Genomic DNA, 16,468 nt, shown 5'->3' on the forward strand with positions numbered 1-16,468 from the left:
GAATAAAACTAACTTTTGTTCAAAACATACATTTTAAAAAACAAAAAATTCTAGCATCTTTAGATTATTCTGTTTGTTGAGTAATTTTTGTAAGTAAATAACTGAAAGATTTTCCTACTTAATAGGTCTGATTTCTTCAGATGTTGCTAAATGATCATTTCTAAATTAGGTAAATATTTTTAAAAGAAAATGGTCTCACCCATGTTTTGGCTAAATCTAACAAACTCTGTCTTGTCACACCAGGAAGAATTAATCCATTCAGAGGGGGTGTTATTAACTCTTTCTCTATGAGGGTTAACAAAAAAATATAATTGTATGTCTATGGCTTTATAGCTACAAGTTTTTTGTTGTTTTTTTAATGAGCTTATTCTTAACCAAGACTTAATTGTAATACTTTTCTAAATCATGGTTTTATACTGAACTAATAGTTTATTGTTACTGTGTTTAATACTCATATTTAACTGATAAATACATCAAATCACGATATAAATACAGATAACTGGATATATTGACAATCCTGTACAAGGTTCAGACTAACCTCCTTTCTCATTTATTAACAGTACAAATATGTTCATCGTTCCCACTTCTGTTAACTGATGATCTTCTCCAAATATCCACAACACTTGCTGTAAATTCATTTTTTCAGCATGTCTTTGGATGTAAATTGTTGGGCTATAATTTCTAACAAAAATAATGAAAGGAATTTATTACAGTAAATTAGATTTTCATAAACTACAAAATACAAAAATTACATTAAGCCTTAATTATTAAAGTAGAATAGGATTAAAATAAGATTTAAATATACATATTGAATTCAGCCACATTTACCTATATACAAAATGTTACATATAAAACTTCTTAAATATAGATATGAAACAAAGTTTAGGATACTGTTAAAAGTAGAAAATATGTTTGAGGTATAAACTGTGGTTACTAAAATAAGACAAACATATGTTTTGTCTCCCTTTTAAGCTACTGTTGTTAGAATAGAGTAAATTACAAACCTTTTAGGTATAAACTGATAATAGTATGAATTTAGTAAAGTTTTAGTTTTTCAAACACAATACAATATTCAATCTCAATTAAAAAACAAATTTATAATAGTTGATTTTTAGAGATACAAGACTTCAGACGATACTGATTTGCAGTACTACATGAAGAACAAATGCTATGAAAAAAAAGAAATGGTAATATAGAAAAAAACATTTATCACAATTGAAAGTTAATATACTGCTTACGATCCCATCTTCTTGTCTCCAACCCCTCCAGGCCATGCTCGTACATATTTAGGGTCTGCCAGCAAGGAAACAGGTTTCACTCCTGTGCTGAAATATGGACCAACTGGGCCTGTTATAACAAACAGAAGAGCTCTGTTTGCTGCAGCTACACCAAGAGAAGGCTAAAATAAGCAAAACAAGTGTGCAAGGTTAAAATGTACATTATAATCAGTAAAGGAAATTTGAAATGTCTCAGATTTGAAAAAAGCACCATTTTACTCAAGTTCATCAGATATCTTTAATTTTCATAATTTTTCAAATATAAATTTTACCAGAAGAGTGATGTTTGAATTCCTTATTGAAAACCAATTAAATAATTAAAAACACTTAAGTCTTGTGTATATAATATAATGTAATGTAAAACAAACATTAAAGAAAAACATCTTACCTCTATACCAATAAATGTAGGACGTATATAGAGTGAAGAAGAAGAACTATAAGGTACCCATTCCTGGTCCAAGCTAATCAATTTTTTTATACATTTAATAAGTTCTTTACCATCAAAATCCTAGAGAAAAATAATATATGTAATTTACAAGTATATACATACACTGAATACAGTACAAAATTTGGATTTTTAATTACATTCCAACAATTTAACTTAATGGTAGGGTAGCAAGTTTGTAAAAATACATCATTGGATCATCATGTTATCCAATACTAATAAATGCAATGTTTCAAGTATTGGAAATAACCATTTATTCTTGATGCATCTATGAGTAATTCTTTAGAAAAACAGTCACATCTTTAAACTAAAAAAACGTTTAATGAATGTTATCTTACACCAGGGGTTCCTTGAGACCCCTTACCTAAAAGTTTGAAACCCATGTGACCCCCCTACTTAGGGCTTACTACCAGCAGCTTAATTTTTCTTTTATTTTCTGTGAAGGAGAGGGAAAGAAACATCTGAAAAAATATTTTAAAATTCTGTATTTATTTATTAGCAAATTAAATCACATTGGTCCAACCTGAATTCACAAAAAGAACATATATTTCTTAAAATAATATTAACATAGGTTTGAACAGCTATCCAACCCAGCTAGTGAGATGCCTGATGTTGCATTTCAGCAGCAAGCTCTGAAATTCGTGGCCGAGCATTTGTTAGAGCCAGTCTCATGTCATCTCCAACATCCAATCTGTTCCTATTCTTTGTTTTTATATTGACAAGAGTGGAAAATCCTGCCTCACACAAGTAAGTAGAAGCAAATGGAACAAGGACACATAAAGCTATCATGCTGACTTTGGAGTATGACTGATACATAGCACACCAGAACTGAGTCACAGATTTCACCTTGAAGAGATCACGAGCTGAAGAGTCATTCCTTAGATCCAGAAATTCATCTTGGATATCATCTGGGATGCTGGATACATCAAGTTCAGTACAAAATGGGTTCCTTACCAGGGCCTCCTGTTCCTGTGATAGCACAGGGAAGTAACGCTCGACTTCCTTTTCTAGAGACTGAAGATGTTTGGTAATCTCATCCTTGAGGAACTAATCCATTTGGATCTGAGACTCATCCGTCACTCCACAAAGTTTTTCAAACATAGCGATGTTTCCAAGATTGGTTTTCCGACGCCAGTTCTGCAGTTTGGAAACAAAGGCCCGAAGACTATCTTGAAAAAGGAGAACATGTGTTTCCCTTCCTTGAAGCTTCAAATTGAGCTTGTTCAGCTGGTCAAAAATGTCGGCTAGGTACGCAACCCTTTTATTTCATGCTTCATCTTCGAAGTGAGCTACAAGATCTTTCCTTTCTTGAGTCTCCAGGAATAGCTTTATTTCATCTTTCATTTCAAAGACACGATTAATAACGTTTCCTTTCGACAACCAACATACTGCTGTGTAGAAAAGAAGGACTTCGTGGTCAGCATTCATGTCTTTGCATAGTTCTTTGAATAGGCGAGTGTTGAGTGCTTGAGTCTTCACATAATTTACAATTTTGATTACAGATTCAAGCACTTCCTGCAGAGAGGCAGGGAGACTCTTACTGGCGAGAGCATATTGGTGAATCATGCAGTGGATGCCCTTTGCTTGAGGTGCTAGCTTCTTCACTCTCAACTGGAATCCTGATTTAGATCCCAGCATAGCCGGTGCCCCATCCGTACAAACCCCACACACGTTTTCCCATTGAAGATCTTCGTCTTGAAAAAAAGTTGAAACTTTTTCAATGACATCATCAGCTTTTGTTGTGGTTTCAAGTGCATTGCAGAATAAGAATTCGTCTTTGATGTCACCTGAATTAATGTATCTCACGAAGACAAGCAACTGAGAACATGAACTTACATCTGTTAACTCGTCAAACTGAAAGGAGAACAAAGGGGAACCCTTGATTTCAGTCAAAGCCTGTTCCTTCACATCCATAGACATTTTAGAAATGAGCCTCTGTATAGTATTATTTGACAGGAATACTTGCTGCATCTTCTTTGCACTGGCTTCTCCAAGAATGCTAGGAGTGTTAATATTCAGTAATCACCCTGCATCATTTATATAACTTGTTAAGGCCCAGCATTTTCAAAGACATACTAAGTTTTGAATATTTTAATAAATGCCTTTTTCTTCTGATTTTAAAGAACTCTCATATTACGGTTTAAGTTCTTAGTGTAAGACAGGGGTTCCCAACCGGTGGGTCGCGAAGCCTTGGCAGGGGGGTCGCAAAGTCTTGGCAGGGGTCGCGTAGCCTTGTTAGAAGTAGCTTGGGATAACATTAATTTTATTTCATCAATTACATTTTCATGCTCTTACTTTTTTTTTTGTTTCGGTGCAAAGCAAAACGTATGCTACGTTAGTTCAATGTCATTAGGTGATATTATGGTTGTATGTATGCTTGCCTGTGTGAATGTGTATGTGTCTGCAACTGTATGTGTGTGTGTGTGTGTGTGTGTGTGTGTGTGTGTGTGTACTAGTGAGTAGCGAGTATGTGAGTGCACGCGCATGTACGTATGCTTGTGTGTCTGTTTAGCTGTGATTAAGTGTATATGTACTCGCTGTCGACACGTGAGTCACATGTCCGTTGCTGATTGGTGGATGACGAATCGCGCGACTGGTCACGCTCCCTTCCCTCCCAATACTGACCCCATCATTACTTTACCTGCACCCCCTACAAGTAGTCAGTGTAAGATCTACAGTTGCCAAAACGTTCATTATTCAACATTTTTATTTTATTTTAACAAGGAGATAAGTAAGCAGTAGAGGTGAGTTGTGTCCATGGCTAAACGGCGCAGATACTCAGAATGCTACCTCAACATTGGCTTCACCACTTTGCTCGCCAACCACAGCATCGAGAAACCACAGTGTGTTTTGAAACATCCAGAACACGCAAAGAAGGGTTTGGATTTCTTCAAACGGCATGAACGGTGTCTTAAAAGCCAAAGAATCGATAGAAGTGGGTCGTTTCAGCAGCAGAGTGCAGCCGTAGTGGAAGCTTCATATGAGATTGCATTCGAAATTGCTAAAAAAAAGCCTCACACGATTGGAGAAACACTTGAAACAGAGCAACTTGAAAGGTTATTAATATTAGGCTAATAATTTTGTATTTAAATGAAATTGCCATTTAAATCCATTAATGAATAGATTAACGAGATTCCCACCGTCCCTATCTACTATCTAGCGAAACCACAGCCACGGGAACGGGCTTGGAGAAATCAGGACTAGAAACGTCTTTTCGTAGGAGTGTTAACAAAATGCCTAAAACATACTTCCATACTAATACTGATTTACAATGGATCATAGATACTGTGACAGTCATTTCTGTTATTATGTGGATAATGTTATAATTCTCTAATGGGGTGAAAACAGGCATCATGAGTAAACAAAATCAAGAGATGGTACAATTAAAAAGAGAAAAATGTATATAAATATACAAAAATAATTAACTACAAATAAAGGAACATTACAACCTCTTTTAAGGAATTAATGTATCTGTAGTTAAGATGTACATTCTTATAGTCCAACTTAAAATACAATTCTTGTAATGTAACCTAATTTCAAACCTTACACATCCATGTTCTTTCCCCATAATAACCTTAACCCCAATTAGTTTAGGATTAACCAGTATTTTTAAAACTTGTGACTGACCCAGTCAACCACATAGGATGAGCATGTTCTGTGATGGGAATTCAAAACTTGCAAACCATTGATTACAAAATCAATATCCTAACCATCACATTAGGCTCAAACTTTACACATCCACATTTCATATAAATATATGGACTGCATTAGCAAAAGATTTTTATAGGACTAACAAATGTGTATAAAAGACTGACTGAGTATTTCACTTTAAGAGTAGAATAAGGAAACCAGACTACTTTATTCATAAAACCAAAGACCTATTATACAAACAGCAGGAAATCACTGAAACAACTTCTGTGCCCTTGTTACAGTTAATTTTCCTTTCAGCTTTTTGTACATGTTTCAGTGCATCCAACAGCAATTTCCTAATAATGATACATTGATTGGACCTGCTGTAATATGACTAAATTCTTAATAACCTTATAGGAAGGTCAATACTTTATCATTAGAGTAGTCTCCTGTGACCTTGATGATGATAGGGGTAGAAGTCCTACTAGTCCTCATTGCTTTTAGTCCTGGAAAGATGAGGTTCTTACACTCACACCCTGTTTTCTCTCTCCTGCTATAGTATGAGCTCTTGCTTTCATTGTGCTTTTCATGTTAACTTCATAAAACTGTCAAAGGTCTGCATTTAAATGGACACATTTCAGCAATAATTAAAATTACAGGCATACTATTTATACAGGAATACCTTCCAGGTTATTCTATCACAATTAGCTTTATTTACTAATTCGTAATAAAGTTATTTGTTTCCAAGCTCTTTCCAACTTCTTTCTTTTTCCTCTTATTTATACAGTTATATGTGGTTGCTTCAGTTTTGTTTAGGACACTTGAGATTCAGAGTAATGTTTCCAAAGTGTGTTACCATGTGCATTTGTTTACACTGCATTAAGTATTCTAGTAGTTTAATCCTGCTACCACATGACCAGCTTTGGCAATGTCCAAGTTATCTAAGCTTAGCTTCACCAGCCAGGGAGTTGTACAATACAAAAGCAGCTGATTAACTAGTTTTTAAATCCCTATTTTACAAAATAATTCAACAAGAACCAGCTATGTTGACAGACTCCTTGTCACTCCCCACGATCTTAAAAGTTCACACTATGAGGCTAACAAAGTGAGAGGTTCTATGCTTTTTCAGTTAGTAATAATACAACTATTTGATAATCACAATTTGTTCAAGTCAAGTAGTATTTGTCACACAAAGTATACATTCTATCAGCTCTTTCACCCCAATAACTCAGACAGCAAAGAAAGTCACTTTCACTCACATATCCAACCAAAATATCAACCAGCCAATCCAACAACTACTAACTGGGGTGGGAGTAAAAAGTTTGATGCCTGTCCTGTGAAAGTGAGTTTTCTTTGGGCACTCCCCCTCAACATCCAAATCTCTGGCACTGGATCTTTAGATCCCAGCCAAGGCAATTTTCTTGCCTAGCCCCGAATCGTGCCGTTTGAGTTGATGTCTTGGCTTTTTGGACTACGGGCTCCAGCCTGGGCTACTTCCCTTCTGCCACCTTTGTCTCACTCCCCTTTCTCAGCAGTCATTTTCATAATGCTTCACCTCACTTCATCACCTTAAACAAGTCAAATCACAGAATCACAGAAAAGGTTATAGAAGCCAAGTCAAAATGGGTTCATATTACTAGTGGAGTATTTCCAGGGTAAGTGCATAGGTCTTTCCTTTTTGTCATTTATATTAGGAATTTCCAACTGTAAAAGATGTTGAGGTACTATAGAATTAATGATTAACTCAAACTGAATGAATATTTGACAACTGATCTTTAATTATAGCACATGCAAGAGAATACATATTCATAATTATTTGAATCAGACACTTAATATGGATGGGAAACAACTCACTAAAATGTGACTGAAAAATAATCCTGGCATAGTAGTGCAAACTTAATGTAAACCTCATGATTATGGCATTTGGACTTCAAAATGAGGGATTACTAATGCAAATAGATCGATTGAAACAAATAGTGGTGCTAGTTGCTAAGCCAGAAACAGAATTTTGTATTATTGATTACAGATTAAAATAGGTTATTACCTCTTTACATACCACATATTATTCCTGAATATAACAAAATTCATGGATAAGGGATCTGTTGGTCTATCTTGACTATCATATCTACTAACCTAATCATTAAAACTTAATGCAACCTTTATATCATGAATATAGGTCCTTCCCTTGTATCCTCTCCTTCCTCATGTTTGAAGGCAACTCATTCCAAAAGGACAAGTCACCTGTTGGTAAAAACTTTAGCTGAAGAAAAATCCTACTCAGCTAAAACTTGTGTTCACTAGTTTTACCACATTCACCATGATGGACACAAAAAGACAGGCTTCACGCATCAATTCTCTCAATTAACAATTGAACTTTTCTTAGAGTTTCAAAAAGAAATTTCTCATTACAACTTCACTTCAGGTATCACCCCTAATAACCCTCCTTTGAAACATTTCAAACAGTTCAATATCTTTAATAAGGTAAGAAGCACAATACTTTATATTATATCAAGTTAGACTTAACCAGTAATCTATACATTGAAAAATAAAACCTCTTCATACTTCAGAATTTCTATAAATTAATATATTTGCCCTACCTCTAGCAACAGGGCATTACTTGGATGGCTTACAAGACTAATCAACTAGGGCATCAAGACATTTTCTTCTAAAACAATATGTAGGTTGTTTATATACAAGTTATATTTATAAATAAATTTGGTATCTTGCACAAATTATCTTGCATTTATTATGATTAAAAGCCACTTTGCATTTATTTGCCCCTACATGCAAATTACTCAATTCTTTTATGAAGCACAAGCATCCATTCACTACTTATAACATGTATAATCTTAATATCAACAAACTTAAGTCATTCCCAATTCACCTATGCCATTGATATAAATAAAAAGAGCAAAGGTACCAAAATTATGCTCTAGTCTCTCCCAATTGTGGCTACCTTTCCCATCTACACACATCATTCTGTACACCACTAGAGATAAATTTTTGTAATAAAATTTGGAAACTATCTTAAAAGCAAACTTTTCCACAACTAATGCAAAAGTAATGACCTTATGGACAAATTTATTACCTCTTCTGCAATGAGAAGCATCATTAGTGCAATTCCAATCTTATAGAACCACCAGCCCATTATGAAGAAACAAGAAATATTGGATAGTGGCTCACAGAACCATACCTTAACTATCTTCAAAATCCACAGGCAAGTATTATCTGATGCAATATCCTTGCAAGTTTTTACACTTAATTTCTTTAACCAGCTTAAAAGTAATACAGCTGCCTTATTCGGGGTTATGTCCAACTAACAACAGTTCAGGATGAGGAATATTGCTTGAATCCTTTAGTAAAAATTGACAAAAGTAGAATTTACTAAATCAATTTCAAAAACCAACTTTTCTTTATTATTCCTCAAAAGGCCCTAAGCCTAGCATTCAGCACTAGTGACAAACTAGTCATTCCAAAAACTGGTCTTGACAGTTGTCCTGAGAGAATGCCTTTATAAATTCTGTAGTTATGTTTTATTTTGGAATAGTACCTCCAATGTTCACCTTATTTCAAAGAGGTTAACTTATTTGATCAGAAAACAATAAGGATGATCCCAATGATGGAAAGACTCTTTTGAGGATGGGTTGAAGTTTTAATTTACATTCTATTAAGAAAAGGATAAGAACTTTTGTTGCAACTTACAAAAATTAAGGGAATTGAGAAGGTTTTTACCCTCTCTCTCTCTCTCTCTCTCTCTCTCATGTGCATGTGACCCTATAGTACAAGTGGATAAATAATTCAGTGCATTGGTACTCACTGGAAAACAGCATCTCCCTGCTGAGGTTCTCATTCTTTTCATGTTAAGATCTGGTCTGAATAATCTTATCTTGTTGTCCTCACCCCTGAAAGCTTTCATACCTTCAAAAAGCTGAAGAGAATTAAAAAAAAAGAAAGCTAGCAGCAACTCCCATAACCATTACTGTTCAAGATAAGAGCAAGATGGATAAAGTTTTACAAATGTGATATGAAACATGAAAAAATTAAGAAATATGCTACAGTTACATATAATTAGCTGCTTTGTAAACTAAAGTGATCTTTTAAAGTTCTATTCAGTGCTGTGATTAATTTGTAACACACAGAAACTATGGTTCTACTAATTTCTATCTTTTTCCCTACAACTAATGTCTGCCCTTTTCATCCATTCTCCATACACAAACACATGCAATATTTTACAATTAAATATTTGCTCTAAATGTTAATTTTCAAATTACTTCTATTACATGAACATACCTCTTGAGCATAGTGCAAGACCTTTGCACCAGGATGTAGAGACAGGTTATGAATAGGACAGATTCGAGGAACTCCCCAACCTTCTGCAGTTGTCCATTCTACCTCTAGCATGTGGTCACTAAAATGCCTTCCAAAGATTAGATTATTACCATCAGGCTTTGTACTTGTTTCTGAAGGTTTGGCCCTAATAATTTCAAGGTCTGCAAACTACAAAATTCATTCATTAAACTAATCATTTAGTGTAATGTATAGAAGGAAGAAAACCTTTTCGAACCAAAGTTTATTCAGCTTAAATTTCAACAAAATGATTTACTAATTAAAAGAAAGAGAGAGAGAGACAAAGTACATGTATTAGGCCATTAATTTCTTAGCTTCTTGATATATACAATAATACATTTTGGGACAAGATAGGACCTACTGATCTACCTGTTGTTCCATCCTTTAAACTGACTTAGACAAAAAACCTTAAAGCCAGCCTTTGACTCGTACTTTGTGAACCTGACAATGACCAAAGAAGGTCAAAATGTTGTTCACTCCTCTATTAGTGCTTTCTCTACCCATACCAGTCGTTTTTAAGAGTATAATTTTCTCTACACATGAGTTTGCTTGTCATCACAGATTACAGTTATGCTTTGTTTACAAGCCTTTTATATGGCATCTTGTCAAATATTTTCAGAAAATCCAGATACAAATCTACACCTTTAACCCCTCCTCTAGTAAAGTCATGTCAACTATCACATAAGATTCTAAGTTGTTAAATAACTTAGAAGTTTCAAGACTTTCCAAAATTTCTTCACAACTGATGTAAGACAAGTAATTACTGGAACAATTGTCAACTCTTTCTTACTGTGAAGATGATCTAGGAAGGTCAAGACACTGTTCTCTCCTTATCAAGGAAACTGTTAATACCCGTACCAGCCGTTCAGAGATACATTTATTTCTAGTGGATTTCTCGTCATCAAGAACTGTCACTTCCCTTGAAAAGGAGTTACATTAGCTAATGTCCCATCCTCTGGTGTCTGCCACACTATTCAAAAATAGATTGAATATGCGAGCTGCTTAGTACTGACATCCTTCAAGACCCACTGGGGAAAAATTTGGACCAGAAGTCTTATTGTTGAAGACTTCCAATGTTTCTTAACCAGCTCAGAATTAATGAAGTTATCTTCATCTCCATTTATCAACAAGATGTTGAATACTGCTTGAATCTGTAGCAGAAAACAAGAGTAATATTTAATAACTCAGCCATCTCAATTATATAATAGCCTTCCTTTAGGACCTCAAGGGTCCTACTCTCATTCTAATATTGTTTACCTTTAATGCATTTAAAAGAAAATTTTTGTTTAGAAATTTTTGGCCATTCTCTCCTCAATCTTTCTTGATGTCCTAATTTGTTGTTTTCACCAACTTTTTATATTCTATAATACAAGTCTTATCTCACCAGTCAACTTATAAATTAAATTCAAATGTTTTTAATCTTGCACATTAGCCAACCTGTTTTTAACTAGCAGCAACTCATTTCTTCCCATAAGGAAGAAGTTTATTGTTAATATTTAATTATTTTTACAATGATCATAGTCTCCAAATAACTCAGCTACTTTATTCGAAACAGAATTCTTGTCACATCCCTTCAAAACACACTTTAAAATTTGTAACCAAAATATTCCTTATCTTCATAAGCAGCAAAACAAATCTAAAGGGAAATTATTATTTACACCCAGATGTTCTCCACCTACTCTCAGTGGTTTCTATATCTGAAGTTAAAAATAAATCTAAAGTTGCAACATTTCTAAATGTGTTCTGTTGAGAAGACTGATGACAAACCTTGGGATCCTGAAGAGAGTCATTTGTTTGTTAAAACGAATTATCATGTTTGGGAACAGTCCACCTAAACCTGCCATCGTAGCTCATGCTCAATCATGTTGAAACCACAAATTCCACTCATAAAATTTTCAAAATGAACTACCTTAACATCACATTTTACAGTATGCTCTTTGAGCAGCAATGAGCTAGTATTCATTTCTGAAATTATAGTACACAATAGCAGTGCTGTTAAAATGTTAAACAGCAGGTGCATAAAATGCCTACACTTATTTAGCAGATACTAATAGAACAATTGTATACAAGTATGTAAAGTGACTTAAGGTTAAGATCAATTTGAGAACAAGTTATAAGTGGGTGAGGAAAAGTGTAGTAAAAACAGGCATGTGTTTACTGCCTTGTTTTAAGTTTACATTGCATGTGTATAAGCACAAATGGTTACTGTCAATAGCCTAGTTAAATAATGTAAAATAATTAATTTAAAAACATTTAAATCAAGTAGGTAGAAGAGAAATGCACTTGAAAAGTCCAGTAATATAAACTATCTAATAGGTCAAGTAAATACACATACTGTGAACTCATTTATTGTGCTTGCATATTTGTGTACAGTACTTCTTGCAAGCTCACTTACAGAGTACAGAGTTACTGATCATATAACCTATCTTTGCTCTTGGAAGAATTCACAAGAAATAAAAAATTTGAATAATATGAAGTGACTTCACTGCACATTTGCCAACCTTGAAAGAGTCTAATGGGGAAGAAAAACATCTGCTGTGGAGCTTTAACACTTTGAAATCCTGCAAAAAAGAAGGGAGAAATTATTTTTGACTGCTTATCAACTTCTTATATGCAAAAACAGAGATACTATATACAGTGTAGAATTATTTTAAACACTACTTTTTACTCTTATCTAATAGGAATATGAAGTATGATATTCAAATAACTTGTATAACAATCTACAATTTTAATTTCTGATAGCCTATACCAATTTACAAAAGTTATTTGAAATATGCATAGTACATGTATGTATGTATGTATGTATATTAACAATGCAAGTACAAGACATTAACACAGCAAGAGTAAAAAAATATATCATTGTGAAATAAACTGGTAGTTGGTTTAAAAACTAATCCAAGTACCACATTATGCTTTTAACCACAAGAAAAAGAAATTTCTAAACAATATTGAAATTATCCAATAAATGATTGGTAGAATGTTAGGAGTTCTTCTACCTCCACTGCCCAAGTCAGTTTATAGCTGACAAGTTTAAATATTAAAAAACCTCCATTAATCTATTATTTTTCAATATATCTCAGTAACAGCGATATTTATATTTAACCCACATTTACACACGATGTCAAGTTGAAAATAAAATCTGATCTAAAAATAGTTAAATGCTTGTTGCCAAAATAGCATTATGTTACAGTTTATAGCAGGAATTGACGTCTTACCAATGTCTAAATATTTAAACTTTCATAATTAACTGTTTACAAAAGGGGGTTTTAAGGTGCAAGTGTGTTTATAATTGAGTTCCATTACTTAGAATGGTAATCGTAAATTTAAGTTAATATTCTAAAACGGATATTCAAAATATATCACCACCATCAAAAAGTGAAATTGGCAAAGTGGTTTATTCCTGAAGATTTATATTGATTTTTCCACAGTTTGTTTGATAAAGTGATTTGTTAGTTGATTTTGAAAATTTTGAACTGTAATAAATTTATTTTTTTTCTTAAAATACTATATAAAAGTAGTAGATAGCCATTAACTATTGGTTAGTCAAGAAATTAGGAAATTAATATCGCATTTTTGACGACCTAATAAGCCTAGTGTCGGGAATCATGCAGACTTTTTGAAGGCAGCAGCATAGCATATTTAAAGCATCTTAATTGAAAATGGAGAAACAAAGAACCGATACATTTTTCACTTTTTAAAAGGAGAGCAAGGTAGTAAGGAAATGACTGACTTTAAGATGAAAGCAGTAATAAGCTGGGGTTAGCAGCAGCAGATGAAGAAGACAGCCAAATAAAGAAATCTTAAGATGAAGTTCAGTCACTATTGGTCGTTCAAAACCTGACCTAAGAATAAAGATAAATTTCTACATTTTCAGTAACAAAAATTGGGGAAAGGGCAGCATATTTTTTATAGCAACTGTTATAGTCAGTTTCCATACGTAGAGTCCACAATAAAGTGGATACTGTATTGTTTGCTACCACCATTTTGCTTCACAAAGTCGTTCCGTAGAACCATGTTTTGTAGTTATTGTTTCCAAAAAGAGTGAAAATATGCTAAGTATAAATTGAAAGTCAATGTAAATACCAAATAAACTTGTAAAGCTTTGCTTCACTTTGGCACCACTTTAAATGTAGTTCAAAATACGGGTTTGATGCCGCAAAACTGCTGCACAGCAGTCTATATGGGGAAAATAAGTACTTTGTTAGACTTACGGATATTAATCTGTCCAGGCAAGGTTTAGCATGGAAATCTGATAGAGCACGAGGCAAATGATTCTTTAAATAAATGCAGTGGTATTGAACTTAAATGAGAATAGGATTTAGTTAACTTCAAAAGCAGCAAACGGAAAATGCAAAATATAGAAGCAAAGAAATACACAATTTTACTAAAGCTACTGAAACTGATTTACAGTTACACATTTATTTTAGTGCTTGCATACGTTTCCGTTTGATACGTGTGATGTATATTGCTGGACGCGTATCGAAATTTTGCCCGTTCTCCAAGTTTGTAGAAGAGTCAAGAATAAAAATCAAGAATCTCACCTAAAAGTATATAAACCGACGCGCAGAGAGAGAGAGTGAGAATGGATTAGTGGTCAGCTACAGGTCACTAAACTAAGTCTTGTAAGCTATAGTTGTGATAAACGCTTATTAGTAGGAAAACAGACGTTCCACTTGGAACGTTTATAGATTTAACTCTACGATCCGTTCAACTTCGGAGTTAACTTCGGACGTTAGTATTTCTTTCTACAATATTTCTAGATATTTTTCTCTGGAAAATAAGCTTGTAAACCGCGATGGGCCACACAAGTATAGCTAGTATTCCCGTCAAGTGAAGTAAGGGTATGTGTATGAACATGAATGGTTTGTGCTTTGTGGACCTGTCGTAGATAAAACAGTTATAGACCAGGTAGAAGACTATGGTGTTTGCGAGATTGTAAAATTCTGTATATAATCGTGTATTAACTATCTGCAACAAGGTAATAAATTGTACTTTGTATATTGAAATGTGTTAAAAAAAAAAAAAAAATGTATGCATGGATCTTGTTGGCGAATACAAATTTGCTACATAATGAAATTCAATTAACTTCTAATTTAAAATTCCCAGCTATTTGAAATCATAATTCCAAACATACGTGGTGTAATAAATCGGATACAAGTCCGAAATAAATACGTAACACTACGGTATGTGTAACAACTGAGCCCGGCATGGCCAGGTGGTTAGGGTAATTGACTCTTAATCCGAGGGTCGCGGATTCGAATCCCCGCCACAAACATGCTCGTCTTTTCAGCCGTGGGGGAATTATGTGATAGTCAATCCCACTTGGTAAAAGAGTATCCCAAGAGTTGGCGATGATCACTAGTTGCCTTCCCTCGAGTCTTACACTGCAAAATTAGGAACGGCTAGCGCAGATAGCCCTCGTGTAGCTTTGTGCGAAATTTAAAAAACAATCGACTGAAGAAGTTGCCAATAATGTAAGTAAGGCAAAGTTCAAGGTATTAATATACTACTCGGCGATTTATTGTAAAATCTCCAAACTGGAACTTGCTAATGCCATAGTAAACTACGTGAAGCAAGCATTTCGTTAGAAAAATCAAAAATTGAGATGAAATTGTCACAAATTAGATTTGTGTAATTTTTGAAATTTTCTCCCAACAGAAAATGTAAATAAATAAATAAAAGAAGAAAGAAAGAAAGTCCCAGAGCAACAGAATGAACCAAGCAGAGAACGAAAGTTAATGACTGAGAAAGCTCCACTTTTGAAGTAGAAGAACAAAAGATTCTATTTAATGATAGTCTTTGTTGCAACATTATAGTCGAGTCTTAATTTGACTTGTATATGAAAACAACAGGTCAATGATAAACAAAAAATCTTATTTTGTAAATTTTTAGTTTAAAGGGGACCAAGCCAAGCTGGCTAAGTATTTAAACATTAGCCTTGTACAGTACTGTATATTAGGTGCAAGTTACAAAATGTTTTGGAAAAAAAACACTATTGGAATGACAAACAATAAATTTTATGAAGTACAAAGTCTTAAATTTTAAGACCAAGAAGTCTATTAAGTGGTTCGTTTAAATGTTGGTTTAGTAATATAGTAAATCGTTTGTCTGTATTAAGTTCTCAAAAACTTACCAGTACAATACACAGAATCAGCTACAGTAGTTATGCGGCTAACTAACTCAATCACTATAGTGATTTGAGAAACTGCTACAAAAACAAACCCAAAATCTTTAACTTAGTTTCACACTTTACTTGATAAGCCCCCCTTCTAACAAATTACGTCTTTAATTTCGTTCCGCTCTGCGATTTTACGAAACCTACATGATCATTTAAGGAAAATCTTTGCACATGAGAAAAAATCTTAAAATCAATACGAATATTCCTAATGTTTACAGTATACAGTGTCAAACATGACCAATCAGATATTAGTAATAGGGTTTTAAAACTACTGATGCATGAAAGTAAAAATTTCTATAAAGAGAAGTTCCATTTGTTGGTTTACCTAAAATTAGGCAGACGTGCACATGGTTAAATTATGGTATTTTTACTTATTTAAAAAATAAATTACTGTTTCACACTAACTGATCGCGTAGAATGCAGGATGAAAATATGAAAGTAAAATTAGCTACTAATTATTTCTTAACAACTAATTTAGTTACTGAAAGATGTTAAGTAATACTATTCGTATTAAGTGTGCTGCGTTTAGTCGAAAAAGCGTTGTTCTAATCAATTGTCTATAGAGCATTAGATTTTTTTTTTTTTTAATTT

General features: G+C 33.7%; 1 protein-coding gene across 1 annotated transcript in view; it reads right to left on the reverse strand.

Annotated features, from left to right (window-relative positions):
• LOC143253135 (branched-chain-amino-acid aminotransferase, cytosolic-like) overlaps positions 1 to 16,468 on the reverse strand; it is a 36,291-nt gene that overhangs the window by 5,244 nt on the left and 14,579 nt on the right. The window contains exons 2-8 of the mRNA XM_076506472.1: positions 12,201 to 12,260; positions 9,643 to 9,849; positions 9,170 to 9,280; positions 1,666 to 1,785; positions 1,239 to 1,399; positions 539 to 681; positions 200 to 285 (exon numbers count right to left, since the gene is read on the reverse strand). Coding sequence (XP_076362587.1) covers positions 200 to 285; positions 539 to 681; positions 1,239 to 1,399; positions 1,666 to 1,785; positions 9,170 to 9,280; positions 9,643 to 9,849; positions 12,201 to 12,260 — 888 coding nt within the window. The remainder of the gene's footprint in view (positions 1 to 199; positions 286 to 538; positions 682 to 1,238; positions 1,400 to 1,665; positions 1,786 to 9,169; positions 9,281 to 9,642; positions 9,850 to 12,200; positions 12,261 to 16,468) is intronic.

This window comes from Tachypleus tridentatus, chromosome 6 (assembly GCF_004210375.1).
Source record: "Tachypleus tridentatus isolate NWPU-2018 chromosome 6, ASM421037v1, whole genome shotgun sequence".
Taxonomy (NCBI): Eukaryota; Metazoa; Arthropoda; class Merostomata; order Xiphosura; family Limulidae; genus Tachypleus; species Tachypleus tridentatus.